This window comes from Sus scrofa, chromosome 12 (assembly GCF_000003025.6).
Source record: "Sus scrofa isolate TJ Tabasco breed Duroc chromosome 12, Sscrofa11.1, whole genome shotgun sequence".
Taxonomy (NCBI): domain Eukaryota; kingdom Metazoa; phylum Chordata; class Mammalia; order Artiodactyla; family Suidae; genus Sus; species Sus scrofa.
Genome location: NC_010454.4, coordinates 54,647,459 through 54,663,568, shown reverse-complemented (window position 1 = coordinate 54,663,568; position 16,110 = coordinate 54,647,459). Strand labels below are relative to the sequence as shown.

The 16,110-nt window shown below is 51.9% G+C and overlaps 1 protein-coding gene across 2 annotated transcripts; it reads left to right on the top strand.

Annotated features, from left to right (window-relative positions):
- Positions 2,127-15,796, top strand: DHRS7C (dehydrogenase/reductase 7C). 2 transcript variants are annotated; one of them, XM_005669235.3, is made up of 7 exons: positions 2,127-2,273; positions 2,493-2,652; positions 8,181-8,293; positions 10,078-10,288; positions 12,264-12,356; positions 14,524-14,679; positions 15,534-15,796. In XM_005669235.3, the coding sequence occupies exons 2-7, from the start codon at positions 2,499-2,501 to the stop codon at positions 15,740-15,742; spliced, it is 936 nt and encodes a 311-aa protein (XP_005669292.1). In that variant the 5' UTR covers positions 2,127-2,273; positions 2,493-2,498; the 3' UTR covers positions 15,743-15,796. The 2 variants fall into 2 exon arrangements, with proteins under 2 accessions (XP_005669292.1, XP_003132036.3); XM_003131988.6 differs by having other exon boundaries at positions 2,128-2,273; positions 10,075-10,288.

Genomic DNA, 16,110 nt, shown 5'->3' with positions numbered 1-16,110 from the left:
ACCACCCCCAGATCAAGAAAGAGAACCAAGATCTCATGTCCACCGTCCTTTGCTGTAAGACAGGCCCACGTGGATTTTAATTCCCCAGGATATTGAAATAACCTGTGTAGGAGTTCCTGCTGTGGCACAGTGGGTTAATGATCCGGCTTGTCCTGTGGAGGCACAAGCTCAATTCTCAGGATCTAGTGTTGCTGTAGCTGGGCGTGGACTTGATCCCTGGCATGGGAACTTCCACATGGCATGGGGGCAGCCGATAAAGGAAAAAAAATCTGTCAATGGTTCCGTGACCCTCCTATGGAGTATAAATTATTTCCCCATGTCAAGAACTGTTCTCTGCAACCCCCAGCATCTAGAACAATGGTCAGCAATAGAACCCACCCATACATATACACAAACATATGTACATATGTATGTGTGTGTGTGTGTACATGGAGCATCTATCTATAGAAGGAGCATATGTACTCTAGCAAACAGACTTTTTTTAATGGCCACACCCGTGGCATTTGGAAGTTCCCAGGCTAGAGGTCAAACTGGAGCCGCAGTTGTGGCTTATGCCACAGCCATGGCAATGCTGGATCCGAGCCACATTTGTGATCTACACCACAGCTTATGGCAACACTACCTCCTCAGCCCACTGAGTGAGGCCAGGGATAGAACCTGTATCCTCACAGAGACAACATCAGGTCCTTAACCCCCTGAGCCACAATGGGAACTCCAAATAGGAGATTTTATTTGTTAGTTTGTTTGTTTGTTCTTAGGCTGCCTCATGGCATATGGAGTTCCCTGGCCACAGATCAGCTCCAAGACACAGTTGTGACAAAGCTGGATCCTTAATTTACTGTGCCAGGTTGGGGATTGAACCTGTGTCCCAGGGCTCTAGAGATGCCTTTGATCCTGTTGCATCACAGCAGGAACTAGATTTTTTTTTCTTTTCTTTTTCAGCATTTTGTGGGAAGGAATATAGCTGTGATTAAGAGTGTGGACTCTGGAGCCAAACGGCCTGAATATAAATCTCAGCTCCTCACTTTGACCTTGGGCAAGTCACTTGTCTCTCTAAGCCTCAGTTTTCTCATCTGTAAACGTGAGGGGATAATCCCATCTATTTTATTTTATATTTTCTTTTTCTCTTCTTCTTTTTTTTTTTTTTTTTTTTTTTTTAGGGCTGCACCTGCAGCATAGGGAAGTTCCCAGGCTAGGGGTTGAATCAGAGCTGTGGCTGCCAGCCTACATCACAGCCACTGCAACGCCAGATCTGAGTCAAGTGTGCAGCCCTCATCCCCGCTCACAGCAACACTGGATCCTTAACCCACTGAGGGAGGCCAGGGATCGAACCTGAATCCTCACGGATACTAGTTGGGTTTGTTTCTGCTGCGCCACAGCAGGAACTCCTAGTCTTAAGATTCTTTTTTTTTTTTTTTTTTTTAATGATTTTTATTGTTTCCATTATAGCTGGCTTACAGTGTTCTGTCACTTTTCTCCTGTACAGCAAAATGACCCAGCCACACATACATGTCTACATTCTTTTCCTCACAGGATCGTCCCTCGTGCTCCATCGCGAGTGTAGTCTTAGGATTGCTGATCGCTAAAGACAACCATAGTTTTCGTCTCATGGGCCAGAGTCTGCTGTGGATGTGCAGCATCTTATTTTGTTCTCCCAATAGTCCTGCAAGATGAGCGTTATGCCCATTTTACAGATGAGAAGGCTAAGGCTCAGAGAGGTGGCAGAGCTTGACTAAAGAGCATCACCCGCAACCTGCCGCTTCCAATCGCTCACGTCACACCTCTTAGTGGTTCACTCTGCAACAGGCTCCATTCTGTTTAACAGATTTCCTGGGCTTTTCACCCCCAACCAGAGAGGAAAGGCCAGATGGCTCGCTGCTGAACCACCTGGAAACACAGGAACGGGGAGCAGGGGGTGGGGGTGGTGGCGGTGGTGGGGATGTTTGTGCTGAAACCCCAGGTCCCGATCCCTAAGGCCCAGCCCCAAAGGGCAGAGGAACCCTCTATGAGTGAGGCACCGGGAGAGCTTTAAGAGGCTTGGCAGGAACTCTGAAACCAGACCCGGCCAGCATGTGTTCCTGAATATCAGAATAGACACTATATTTACCCCGAAAGCCCTTTAGTGCACTGAGAGCTATAAATAGCCATTAGGGCCAGAGCAAGTGGCCTTAACACATGGATTTCCTTCCAAAAATGCAGACCCATTTTAATTAAATTTGTCCTTAACCTTTGAGAGGGCAGGCCCCTGGATTCCGTCTGCTTTCGGAGACGCTGTGAGTAATTTCCTCTTCATTGACCATTTGGGGATTAGCAGGCCGGCTAGGAGGTCGGCTGGGAAGCAGCCCTTGGGGAGGTTGCACGGAGCCAGCTCTCTGGAGAGGCGGCTCCAGGCTCGGTGCACAGGGGTGCCCTGCAGCCTTGGGGCTCCCCCTGCCCTGGGTCCCCATCGGGGTCTCTCCGCCAAGCCAATGCCCTTGCCCATCATCCCCCAGGCCAAGATGGGTGTCACAGCCGTGCTCGTGCTGCCCTTGCTGCTCTTGGGGATCAGCGGCCTCCTCTTCATCTATCAGGAGGTGTCCAGGTTGTGGTCCAAGTCCGCCGTGCAGAACAAAGTGGTGGTCATTACTGATGCCATCTCAGGACTGGGCAAGGGTAAGCGAGTCTGGCCCCCCACGGGTGCCCACGCCCACCCGGCAGGATGAGAGGCGATGGGGTGGTGCGGGGCTGAGCCTGCCAGGCAGACGGGGAGGGGGTCGAGGCTGGGTTCTCCCCTGGCAAGTGTTCTTAACCAGCGAGTGTCTTCTTTCTTGGCGGCTGCGGCTTCCTCGCCTGAGAAATGAGGGGATTGGAAGGCTTGGGGCTGTAAACGCAGCCTGCGGGCCATGGTCGCTCTATAGATGTGTTTTGTTTTGCCTCCATGGGGGGTTTCCAGAAATTTTGACATGCCAAGCCCTCAGCCGGGGCAGTGAACTGGTCACCAGGCCAGACTTGGGGACTGGGTGCAATTCTTGGCTTCACCACTTACTAGCTGGTGACTGCACTGGCTGGCCTTAGATTTTCCATCTGGAAGCAGGGAAACTGGAACGCTGTGCTTCACTGTGCTCTTGTGATGAATAAATGAATTGAGAGATGGAAAGAGCTTAGAACAGTGCCTGGAGCGATAGTGGGCACCTCTCAAGAGTTAGCAATGGGGAGAATGATGAGCAGATTTAGACAGAACATGCAAATGACAGCGTGCCACACACCCCACTCATCCCTATTGTGTCACACGTGGCCTGGTTCTCTCAAGCATCTCACCTCCTGGCCTTGAAGGCATTTACATCTGCAGCTTCTGCATCAGATGGCCTCAGACAGATAGCCCCTCCACTGGTGGCGTCTGTGACACGAGATAGTATGTATCCTTGGGTGTGTGAGTCTTGCTCATTCCTAGCAATGGCAGTGCAGCCCCATGTGTTATATAATATAGTGTGGGGATAATCTGCTGGGGTTTTTTTTGTTATTTTTCATCAAATGTAGAACACACACTAGCCAACCACGCATGAGGTCACTCAATGAGCATCCACGGCGTCCACTCTGTCCTGGCTACTGAGAAGGGGCCGCTGGCGGGCTGGGAATCCACTGTGTGGTGCCACCGTCACAAGAACGTTTGTAACTTCCTGTCTGGCAGTTGCCTCAGAGCCTCCTTCTCTTGGGCATCCCAACAGCAGCCCATACGCATACATCCAGAGTGGGTTCAGTTTCCATGGGTGATCAGCTTGGGTTGCCCACGGGAGATAAACACCGAAGACAAGGCAGCCAGACTAGCGTCCTGCGTGGCCCCTATGGCCGGGTCTGGAAGCAGTTTCCCAGGAGGATATCCTGCCTCATTCAATTCAGTACTCCAAGGGGACGGCGCAGGGGGAGGGGGGACAGACTCCCTCTCTCCAGGGACACACACGTGTGCCTAGCAGACAAGACAACAGGGAGTAGCGGTGGGGGCGCTGGGGAAACAGAACAGGAACGCCCACCCAGAGACACTCAGGGTTCATCTCTGGGGCAAGATGCTCTTTAACACAGGACACTCCCACCTCATGTCCGGCCAGCTGCCAACACAAGACCCCTTCATCACCTGCATCCCCCGCCACCTTGGCTGCTCCTCCCTCTCGGAGGGTCCCTGAGGAGCTGGCTCCTGGGCTCCGTGGCTCCTCCCCAAAATACACTATTATTCATGGTGTTTCTGGGTGTTTCTCAGTTGTCCCAGGAGATGGACTCTCCTGGTCAATGACCCAGGGGTGTCTGAAAGGCATGTGAGATGAAGTCAACTGCAGGTGTGGATGAGACCCTGTTGGTCGAGAAGGCTGTTCGGTTCTCCAGCCGTTCTGATTTTCCATCTTTCCAGATAGGACCTCTATTACTGAGAGGTGTATTTGATATAGGAGTCCTGTTCCTTCATTTTTCAAAATCTCCTTCTATCATCATCAAACATTATACACACCAGGAATGCAGGAAAAGGCATTTTCAGAGGAGTGGTCTCGTTTCGCCGTGACGAATGTCATTGCTCTTTCTTACTGTGTCTTACGGACTCCCCGTCGGAAGAAACGCAAAGCAGGAAAAAATTAAGTCCGAGTATTTAGAAGTAACTCGAGAAGCTGGGCGTGTGTTACCTTAAATAAATGCTTAGCCAGACTATGGAACTGACCAAGGTGATGCCAGGTTCAAAGTGCTCTGTTTCCCAGGTCCAAGGCAAGAAAAAAGCCAGGGGCACCAAGCTGATGACGCAGGCTCTGTGCAGCCTGTGACACACGCCTGGGCCGTGGAACCTGACCCAAGCCAATGGGTAGCAGCGGCTGGCAGCCAGGAGCCCAGTGCCAAGCTGTTTCCTAGGGGACCAGGCAGACAGAGTCCAGGACTTCTAGCCCTCGCCCCAAACCCACACAATTCAGCCACATCAGCCATCAGGTCACCTTGTACCCACTGTGTCTGCAGCCAGAGTGATTCTCAAAACACTTCACCCCTGTACTTGAACTGCTTCAGGGGGCACAGCCCCTGCCTGGGTCTCACGCCTCTAAGGCAAGATTTTCAACTTTCGACATTTCTGAAAGTCGGCTAATTGTCTCTCCATCGAGGGAGAGTCACAGGCTATCCTTTTGCATTTGAGTGTCTCTCAAGTCAGAAAGCCCCTTACAGGCTGATGGCATCTTCAATTTGAGAAACTATGAAAGGAAGGGCTCCGTGGATGGTTGCTGCATGAAAAGAAAAGCCTGGTACCCACGGGCTCAACACAAGATACAGGCTGTGCTGAGCTGATAAGGAATCAAATAAGAGGCGCTCCCTGATAGCTGAGTGGGCTGGGGAATCCAGCATTGTCACTGCTGTAGCTCTGGTTACTCCTGAGATGCAGGTTCAATCCCTGGCCCCGGGGAACCTCCGCACACCGCAGGTGTGGCAACAAAAATGAATAAAATTAAAACACCTGGGTATGATAACTAATACCTGGACAGAAATGGCCCCTTTGGGAATGCGTCTTTGGGCTGCACCAAAGCAGTGATGCACCACTGGGCTCCCGGGTTCCAGGTCCACCTGGGAAAGGGTGTCAGCGAAGAGAGAGAATGGCTGATGGTAATGAACTCCCATGGCTGCCTCTCCTAAGGAGGTCAAGGCCAGAGGCTTGGTCTGACTCCTGGCCACAGACCCAGCTTGTAAAGATGCCCGTCACCCCTGGAGGGAGGGACAGCCCCAACCTGCTCCTGAACAAGGGACCCAATGGGATTTTTTTTTTTCTTTTTGGTCGCACCTGTGGTTCTAGGGTCAGGGATCAAACTGCAGCATAGCAGCGACCTGAGTCACGCTAAGGGACAATGCCAGATCCTTAACCCACTGATCCACCAGGGAACTCCCAAATACTTTAAAGTAGTAGGTTCTTTCCCCACTGACTCCATGTGCTAACTTTCTCATGTATTAAATTTTTATGAATACTCGGCTCTATGTTTAATCAATATTTCTATCTATACTCAAACCTCTAATAGTGCTGTCCTCGCTGTCACTGTATAATGTATTTTAATAACTGGGAGTTAATCCAACCCCCTGATTGTTTATCAAAATGTTCTTTTCTTTTCTTGCGTATTTATATTTCCAAATAAAATTTGTCAAGTATTCCAAGTAAAGATTAGGCTCTTCCTGACACTTTCCAAGACATGCTGGGATCTTGACTGACTGCCTCAGAGTCACTTGGAATTAGAGGGACGTCTCTGCTGCATCTTGCCATCCAGGAGCATCATGGGCAGCCCTTTTCTCACCAAGACACCTCCAGTTAGAGAACTTGCCCATTCTCTGTGGTCCTAACAATTCAAGGTGCCCTTCTGAGACCTTCCCTCCCTAGAGCCTCTCCTTTTCTTCTCTATCAGCCCCTCCTGCCTTCACTCCTGCTCCTCTCCGGCTTAGGCTGAATGGTCCAGCACCTCCGTTAAGCTCTTTCCAATACCACAACTCCCTGCCCACAGTGCCTACTTATCCAACACCAGCCAACTGTCCCATCCAGCTGGTCCCCTCTTCTCCCCCTGCCCCAGCTGCTGAGACTGGCGGGAGAAAGTCACACAACCCCAAGATCACTTGCAGACATCGCACCCAGGATGTCCAGCTCTAGTGGGCACCCAGTGCCTCCCAACTACCCTTTGGCATCTATGGTCAGTTCGGGTCCACCCCTGCTTGGTGTAAAATGAGACAGTAATGGGTACCCCCAGTAGGAAGTACTGGTGGTGCCCTTCCCAGATCCCCGTACCTGGTCAGTTCACCCTTGCCCCAGGTGCCATGAGGGTTGGCAGCCATGGCTCAGAGCCTCGCCCTCTGCCAGTGGACACCCTTGGTACCCACCCACAGAGGAAAGCATCGCATCATCAGACCGGCCCTCCTGCACCCAGGTGGGACAGCTTTGCAGTTGAGTGTACACTCCAGAGCCTTCCTTAGATCCAGCCAAGGCTAGACTTGACCTGAGACCACAACCTTGCCCTGCACCTGTGCCTGAAGACCACTCCCTCGATTAATCCAGGGCACCTGAATTCCTGTCTTAGGCTCTGCTTCTAGGGAACTCAACCAGAACAACAACTGCATAAGGTTACCGTGAGAATTAAATGAGCTCATGTATGCAAGTCTCTTTCGATAGCCACTAAAGCAAGCAAACTGTCAAAATCTGTTAGCTCTTCATGTGTTAAAATATCAGTGTTACGGCCACGTAAGAATACTTCTATTGGAGCTCCCGTTGTGGCACAGTGGAAACGAATCCAACTAGAAACCATGAGGTTGAGGGTTCGATCCCTGGTCTCGCTCAGTGGGTTGAGGATCTGGTATTGCCATGAGCTATGGTGTAGGTCGCAGATGTGGTTCAGATTTGGTGTTGCTGTGGCTGTGGTGTGGGCCGGCAGCTGTAGCTCCAGTTAGACCCCTAGCCTGGGAACCTCCATATGCTGCGGGTATGGCCCTAAAAAGCAAAAAAAAAAAAAAAAAAAAAAGAATACTCGTATCAACCAGCCATTGCCCAGATGAGAACAGTGGGTGAGTCAGAAATACATCCAGAGTAAGACTAGCTCAACAGAAGGCAGGTTTACTTTTTTAATTAAAAAAAAAAAAAAGAACCCTGGCTGGAATAACCGCCCACAGAGAAAATGTGGAGGAAACTAGTGACATTGGTCTGAAAAAGCTTGGTAGCTGCCTCCAATATCTTTGGGGGGTGTCCAAAGAGCATACGGAAGTTTCCAGGCTAGGGATGGAACCCACACTAGGGTTCCCTGGTGACAAAGATATTGGAGGAGTTCCCTGGTGGCCTAGAGGTTAAGGATGCACTAGGCCACCAGGGAACTCTCCGATATCTTTAGATTGAGACACATTTACAGCTGTGATTCCGGGGGTCTCCTGGACAGCATCATCTTTGTGTCCAGGTTAAGAAAGAACGTCCTGGTGATGAGAACCAGCCACTGGGGGCGGGGCGATTTCACACCATCCCCAGCTGCCCTTCGCAGGAGGCAACCCTGCCAAGGCTGGAAACAAGAAGAAATTCCAGAAACGGTTGAATGCGGTGACCTCTAAAGGAACTCATGGCTCCAGACGTTTGAGTTCTTTGAACGCCTGACTTTGCGAGAGAGAGGGGCTCCCCGCCAGTGGTTGCATCCACACAGTGCGTTTCTGTCCTCTTTCCTTCTTCCGCACAGAGTGTGCGCGGGTGTTCCACACCGGCGGGGCCAGGCTGGTGCTGTGCGGAAAGAACTGGGAGAGGCTTCAGACCCTGTACGACGCCCTCATCAGCGTGGCTGACCCCAGCAAGGTAAGGCCTTCTGGCAGCCAGCGCGGGAAGCGCCTGGGCTTGCTTCACCTTGGTTGATTGATGGAGGGCAGCCCTTTGGGTGAAGTTTGGTGATGGCTTTGGGCCAAGATAAGGCAATGGTCTCATTCACCTTGACTCTGCCCATTTGGGGACTGACTCATTTTGACCATTTACCATGTCAGTTCTCTAGCCACTGAGCCAACCCCCGCCCCCATTCTACTGACGTCAGGTTCAAAGAGGATCCCAGAGGCAGGACATGTCACAGTTATGGACTCTGGTTATCCACACGCATGGCTGATTTTTTAAAAAAATAATACTTCAAACATGAGATCATGAACATGTGGAATCTAATAAAAAATGATACAGAAGAGCTTATTCACAAAATAGAAACCGATTCAAAGATTTCAACATCAAACTTATGGTTACCAAAGAGGAAACGTTGCAGGGGGAGGGAAAAAACTGGAAGGTTGGGATTGGAATATGCGCTCTATTATACATAAAAGTGACAACTACCAAGGACCCACCGCAGAGCACAGGGAAATCTACTCAATACACTATGGTGGCCTCTGTGGGAATAGAACCCGGAAAAGAAGAGATATATTTCTATGTAGACCTGATTCCCTTTGCTGTTCACCTGAAACGAACACATCATTGTAAGTCGACTCCAGTACAATTTAAATAATAATAATAATGCCTCACATGTATTTCCATCCAAGAATCAGGGAAATGACATTCCCTTCTATGAAATTATAGAGGAAGCGGACCCATTTCAATGCAGCTGAGGTTTTCAAAGCATTTCTGGAGCACCATTTAAGAGATGGCTTTCAGAGATCTCTTCAGGATTTTTTTTTTTTTTTAATCTTCATCCTTGATGTTGAGCTTGGTTTGGGAAATAGCCAGAAATAATCCAGAACCACGTCTGACATTTGAAGAGATGGAGCAGACAGGACAACACGGCGCCGTCCAAGGGAGATGTCTTGGGATCTTATTAGGTATTGAGTGTAAGGTAATAGGATCTAGAGTTCAAGGTACAGGAATACTGAGTTTGGCCAAGTCGGTCTGACTAATTGCGTTACTGCAGGACTTTTCAGAGCCTTTGATACACCAATGTACATTGAGTATCTCTGAGAAGGACATATACTAACCTGCATTTCCCAAACAAATTTGACCTGGGAACCCCCTTTTTCACGGCACAGCTCAGGACGAGTGTTTGTCAAACACTGGGATGGTATTTACAACATGGGAGGTCCAACTTTTCCATCCGTGCCCCTCCTAAGTCATGAGAACCTTGATGACAACAAGTGCTTAGGGCTAAACACAAGGGCGGGCACATAGATGGCGCTCTAAAAAAACTGTGTTGTGTGTATGATTTTGGTCAAAACCAAAACGTGACTACCAAGTACTGGACAGATTCTCCGGTGGCTTAGAAGCCACTTTGAAGGCAATTTCCAAAAAGGAGCTCAGAAATGTTATGCATAATGACCTCACCCGGGCATCGGGGCATAGCCTCCATGTGGATTCCTCAGGTCTGGCCCCATGACCAGAAGGTCAGGCTTAGGACTGCATGTTTGCATGTCTGGAATGCTGTTGTTATTCTGGTCCCCAAGAACGCATCTTTCCCGTCAATTTCCTTCCTTCCAGAGTCAGCTCTGCCCCTTTCCCTCATCTGACTGTCACCATTCCATGAGGTCTGAATTTCAAAAGGGGTGGCTCTTAGGTTGAAGAGCCCCAAAGTCTTGGGGAATGTATCCACACGTGCCTTGACTTTCTCATTGGTCCAGCAGACATTCACCCCAAAGCTGGTCCTCTTGGACCTCTCGGACATCAGCTGCGTCCAGGATGTGGCCAAAGAGGTCCTGGATTGCTACGGCTGCGTGGACATCCTCATCAGCAATGCCAGCATGAAGGTGAAAGGACCTGCCCATAAGATTTCTCTGGAGCTCGACAAAAAGATCATGGACGCCAATTACTTTGGACCCATCACATTGACCAAAGGTCTTGTGAGTTTGACCTTCCCGTGGATTTCTGGGCCATGGGCTGCTCAAGAGAGGGTTCTGTCATCCAGCCAGACATCCACTTCTGAGTCTCCAGCCCCCCTCACTAAAACCCCTGCTTATTTGGTGAAAGCTTTCAGCATCTGACTGTAAACGCCAATGAAAGAAAGGGAATGTGAAATTGTCCTACTAGAGTATTCCACCCTCTCTCTCTCTGAAGCTCCCACCCCAAGCCCTGCCCTGCATTCCTCTTTTCTTACTCATATCCGCGGCTCCCCTCCAATGCCATTCCACGTCTCTGGACCACTGTCTTCATCCCCTGCACATCTTTGAATATACTGACCTTGGGCTTGATCTGCCCCTAACCGTGATGGTTGGTCCAAAGGCAGACACTCTGTCCTCAGTCATGAAAGAGAAAGACTTTATCCCAAAGTACAAGGGGCCCAGAATACTGTCAATCTTTTTGCAGAAATGGGAAGGCAGGAGGATGTCTTTCTTTTAAGGGTAATCCGGTGGTTCCTGTGTGGACACTTCTAGCAGCCAAGTTCAAATGCAGGTCTGAAGTGGAGGCAGTCGGGTGGCTAGAGATGACGCGGAATAGAGCCAGGAGCTGACGCGTTCCCCCACCCCCACCAATAAAGTTTATCCAAGCAGAACCACAAAAGGGAGAATATAAGCATGGAGAAGGGTTACACTTAGGGAGTAGGGGCCCTGGCAAAGGCTGAGAAATGTAAACTTAGAGCTGCTTCCCTCTGGCCAGAATCTCCACGATAATGGGATGCTGAGAACTGTGATAGATGATGGGAAAGAGGCATTTGGAACAGAAAGAGAACTTCCCAGAGGCTCCACAATGTCCCAGAGGGGACAGAGTGGGATGGCCTGGGAGTTTGGGGTTGATGGATGCAAACGACTCCATTCAGAATGGATGAGCAATGAGGTCCTGCTGTACAGCACAGGGAACTCTATCCAGTCTCTTGGGATAGACCCTGATGGGAGAGAATATGAGAAAGGGAATGTGTTATACATAGACGTAGACATAGACAGACAGACAGACAGATGGAGGACTGGGTCACTCTGCTGTAAAGCAGAAATTGGCATAATATTGTAAATCAACTATACTTTAATAAAAATTTTTAAAATGCCCCAGAGATCACAGTTTCCTCCAGCCCAGTCACTGTGGACACAGCGGACAGGCCAGCCAAAGTGTATCGTTCACTCGCCTCTGAGAGCTCAGGGTTCGCTGGCATCAAAGTGAGGAATGTGAGACTGGGTCTCTGGGCATCTCCTTATTCCACCTATACTGTACACACTCCAAATTTTTAAATTTTTTGGCTGCACCCCTGACATATGGAAGTTCCTGGGCCAGGATCACACCCACGTCACAGCAGCGACCTGAGCTACAGCAGAGATAATGCCAGATCCTTAACCTGCTGAGCCACCAGGGAGCTCCTTCACTCCGTGTCTTTCTCTGCATTGCCTCATTTGTCAATGAATTCAATTTGGAGAAAATCTTTACCATACATTAAGAACCCCTTTCCCTCTCCATAAATGGAAGAAAGCCTGAAATCGAGACAAAGTAGCAAGTTCTCCCAAGACCCAGGCTGAGGGCTTTCCCTCTTGGTCAAAAGATGAGCACATGCCAGAGGGGCGTTCGAGACCCACTGGAGCCAAGGTGAGACCTGTAGGCAGTGAAGCACTAGGAGAGGAAGAAAGGGATCACCTTTCTCACTTCTGACATCAGTTCCACGTCCCGCACACGCATGGGTCACCACCGCACAGCACCCAGCCGTGCCCTAGTTGAGCCCAGCCCACTCCTAGAAAATGCAGGTCCCGTTCCATCTGCATCCCGCTGTAATCTAACGACCGGGGAGGAAGACGAGCCCAGGGTGAGGAGAGGGTCTGGAGGCGGGGTCTGCCTGCGGCCGCCTGACTCCATCTCAGCTCTGTAACCGTGACCGTGACTCTGTGCTTTCCAGCCCTGCTTCCCAACATGATCTCCAGGAGGACCGGCCAAATCGTGCTGGTGAATAACATCCAAGGGAGGCTGGGGATCCCGTTCCGCACGGCCTGTAAGTTGCTCAGACAAACACGTTGCGTCTTATGGTTTATGTCTTATTAGACAAAGGATGTTGTGTCTCGGACTAGGCATGTGGTTACACGGGGGGGGGAGGTCCAGAGCTGAAAGCATCTGTTGGCTTTTCTTCATCCCTTCAGCTCCTTCCCCCCACCCCCGTGGCACTCATGGCATTCAGAAGTTCCCAGGCCAGGGATCAACCCTGCACCACAGCAGTGACAATGCCAGATCCTTAACCCGTTGAGACACCAGGGAACTCCCAGGAGGTTTTGCTTCAAACATTCATTTCAGAGGGTACTTTCTTTCTTTGAAAGGCATTAGGAAGAACGAAAGCCACTGACACCGTTCCTCACGGTCACTTAGGGGCCCGGGGTCATGGTGGCATTTTCCATGCAGTCAAAGCTGGTTCCTGCCCCGTGTGGCTTCTGGCTGGCAAGAAGAGGGCACAGAGCATCGGGGAGGCGTGCCCAATGTCAAAACTCCCGGATCAGGCGCTGACATACCGCACTGCTCACAGCCTTTTGGTGGGAACCCAGTCACAGGCTTACATCTCACTGCAAGGGATGCTGGGAGTCACAGCCCACCCGTGGGTCCAGGAGAAGGGGAACGGAGTTGGTCTGCACAGGGCCGTCTTTGCCACATCCCTTGTTCCTTCTCTGCCCCAGCCCATCTGTGGTCGTCACCGCGTTACCTTCTACTCACAAATCTCCACGCATGTCATTTTCAGCAGCTGGATTACACTCCACTTACTCCCTGCCTTCATTCATTCACCAGACAGCAAATGCCTAGAGCCAGGTTCTAGGGACACAGACAGCAGTGACGTGATACACTGTGGCACGGCAACCCAACCCAGTGGGCCCTCTGGCCACCAACCAACAGGGACCCCAACGCACTGGTTTCCTCGGAGCGCTCCTGAGACACATCTGGAGGGCAGAGAATAACCCAGGCAGGCTCTCTCCATCCCAACCTGGGCGAGGTCTGGCTTCTCCGCAACTGAGGGATCGAGGGGTGCAGAGTGTCCCACTTAATGTCAGAACAGCTGAGGCCACCTGGGCCCACCCCAGGCCCTCTCTTCCTCCTGGTCTGGCTTCTGCCAGGCACCGGGGGCTGGCCTGGCAGCGACCGAGGTCATTTGACTGCCTGGCAAGTTTCCTTCTCCACCCAAAAGAACCACAGCATCCCTGGTTGCCACAGCAACACCCAGACTCCAGGGGCTCAGGCCAGACAGGTAGGCGTGGAGGTGCCCGTCCTCTCTTGGCCCAGGGGCCTCTCGGCACCAGTCACACCTCATGGGATCACTACTGCCGCAGCCCACCTCTGCCTCCAGCGCCCTACCCAGGACGCGGCCTAGAGCGGGAGCTTCCCTATTGAATGACTGAAGAAATCCACAGGTTGGTGGGTAAATAAATAACACGTTGATAATCCTTTGTTGGGGGGGATGCCCTCCTCCCCGCGGCATGCGTAAATTCCTGAGATCCAATCCACATCACAGCAGTGACAGTGCCAGGTCCTTAAGCACTTCGCTACCAGGGAACTCCCGTGTTCCTGCGTTTTGGTCATGATAAATAAGACTACCTTGCACATTCCTGTCGTAGCTTTTATGTGGATGAACGTTGTTATTCCTCTTGGGCATAAACCCAAAAGTGGAACTGCTGGGTCCCCCGGTGACTCTATGTTTAGATGGTTGAAGACCAACGGCCAGTTTTCCAAAGCAGCTTTGCTGTCTCACACACCCACCTGCAAGGCACAGGTGTACCAGCGTCTCCACTGGCGGCCAACACTTGCTGTTCTGTCTTTTTGACTTTAGCCACCCTAGTGGTGTGACGTGGCATCTCCTGGTGGGTTTTGCTTTGCGCTGCCCTGATGGCAATGATAACTCTTTTCCTGCAGGCAAGGTTGGGGCCACTGTGAGCCACGAGGGGTGTCCTGATGAGACAGGAGACAGGAGGCCTGGGTCCCCGTCGAGGCTCTGCAGACTGGTGCCCATTTACATAACTTTTCATTCTTCCTCATCCACAAAGTGGGGGTAACAGCATCTCAGTCCATCTTCATCCAGTACATTCCGTTTGGGAGAATGGAACATAGGTGCAGAGGCCACGCGAGCCCAAGGCCATACATGCGTTGTCTAAACGCACCCACCTCCGGCTGCTTTTCTCTTGCAGACGCTGCCTCCAAGCACGCGGCGCTGGGCTTCTTCGACTGCCTGCGGGCAGAGGTGGAGGAGTTCGACGTGGTTGTCAGCACTGTGAGCCCCACTTTCATCCGCTCCTACCACGTTGATCCCGGCCAAGGGAACTGGGAGGCCTCCGTCTGGAAATGTGAGCTTTCAGAGGGAACCAGAGGGCTGGGGGCTGGGGAGGGCTCCCGGGGCGCCAGAGGGGTGTTCCAGACACATGACACCCTGGGCAGTGGGGCCCCAGGCCCCGATAACAGCAGGCAGGGCCCCCCAAACTTTCGTCCTGAGGCAGCAGGACTAACCTGCAACCAGCAGACCAAGGCTGGGCTGGGCTCCATCACTCACAGGCTCTGTGACCTTGGCCAGTGAGTGCCTGTCTTTGGGCCTCAGGTTCCCACGTGGAACAACCAGGATGTGGTCTTGAGAACCTCCTGCTCCCCCTGCCCGAGGAGGCAGCCCGGAAAAGCCGAGAGCGGGTGCCAGACAGGCTGCATTTGAAGCTCACCTCTGGCTCACAGCAAACATTTCAACACGGACACTTCCCTTGTGGAATCTTAGGGAGGAAAGTTCTGGCTCACAGAGGGTCTGGAACAGCAGCCAGCACACAGTGAGTGCTCGGTAAATGCCCCTATTGTCATCATTCTAGAATGTTCTAAACAGAGAAGCCACTCTCTGCCGGAGGCTCTATTAGGGAATCAAGATGAGTCAGGATGTGGGCCAGCTGTTCCGGGAGGCTCCCCACAAGCCCAGATTCGCAACAATGATCAGATCAGCCCTTTAATACATCTAGTCCCTCCTGTACCTTCCTATCTTCTCATCCTCGCTGCGGCTCATCACCGCCCTGGGATGTTCATAGGGTAGCAAACTGCGCCCACTTTACGGATGAGGAAGCTGAGGCGCAAGGGGTTAAGCGCCCTCCCAGGGATGCTCGGCCAGCGGATGCTCCGCCCCCGCCCGAGGCTCCCATGACCCCGCCCCCTCCTGGGGGCGCTTCAGTCTTTTTCAGGAAGCTGACCTACGGGGCGCACCCGGTGGACGTGGCGGAGGAGGTGATGCGCACCGTGAGACGGAAGAAGCAGGAGGTCTTCCTGGCCAACCCCATCCCCAGGGCCGCCATGTACGTCCGCACCTTCTTCCCCGAGTTCTTTTTCGCCGTGGTGGCCTGTGGGGTGAAGGAGAAGCTCAACGTCCCAGAGGAGGGTTAACGGCAGGGGCCAGACGGTTCCCCCCACCCAGGGAATAAAGGCTTTCCTGGCAGGTGCCGGTTCCTTGGCCCTCTCAGCACTGGGGGCCCCGGTCCCCCAAGCCGCGCCCCGTCTGTGGGGGCTGTCCAGTGAGGGTGGCCCCGTCTCACGGGACCTCTGGGTGTCTCCCATGCAACATCCCCAGGACACACTTAGAGAAAATTCTCGACTCTGTAGGGTGACAGCCCAGCAGAAAAACAGGAACCGTAACAGCTCCAGGCCAGATAGAACTTTCTGGAATGATAGAACTATTCCATAGTCTGCAGTGTCCAGTATGGCAGCCACCAGCCACTGGCTGTCGAATACTTGAAATGTGGCCTGTGCAACTG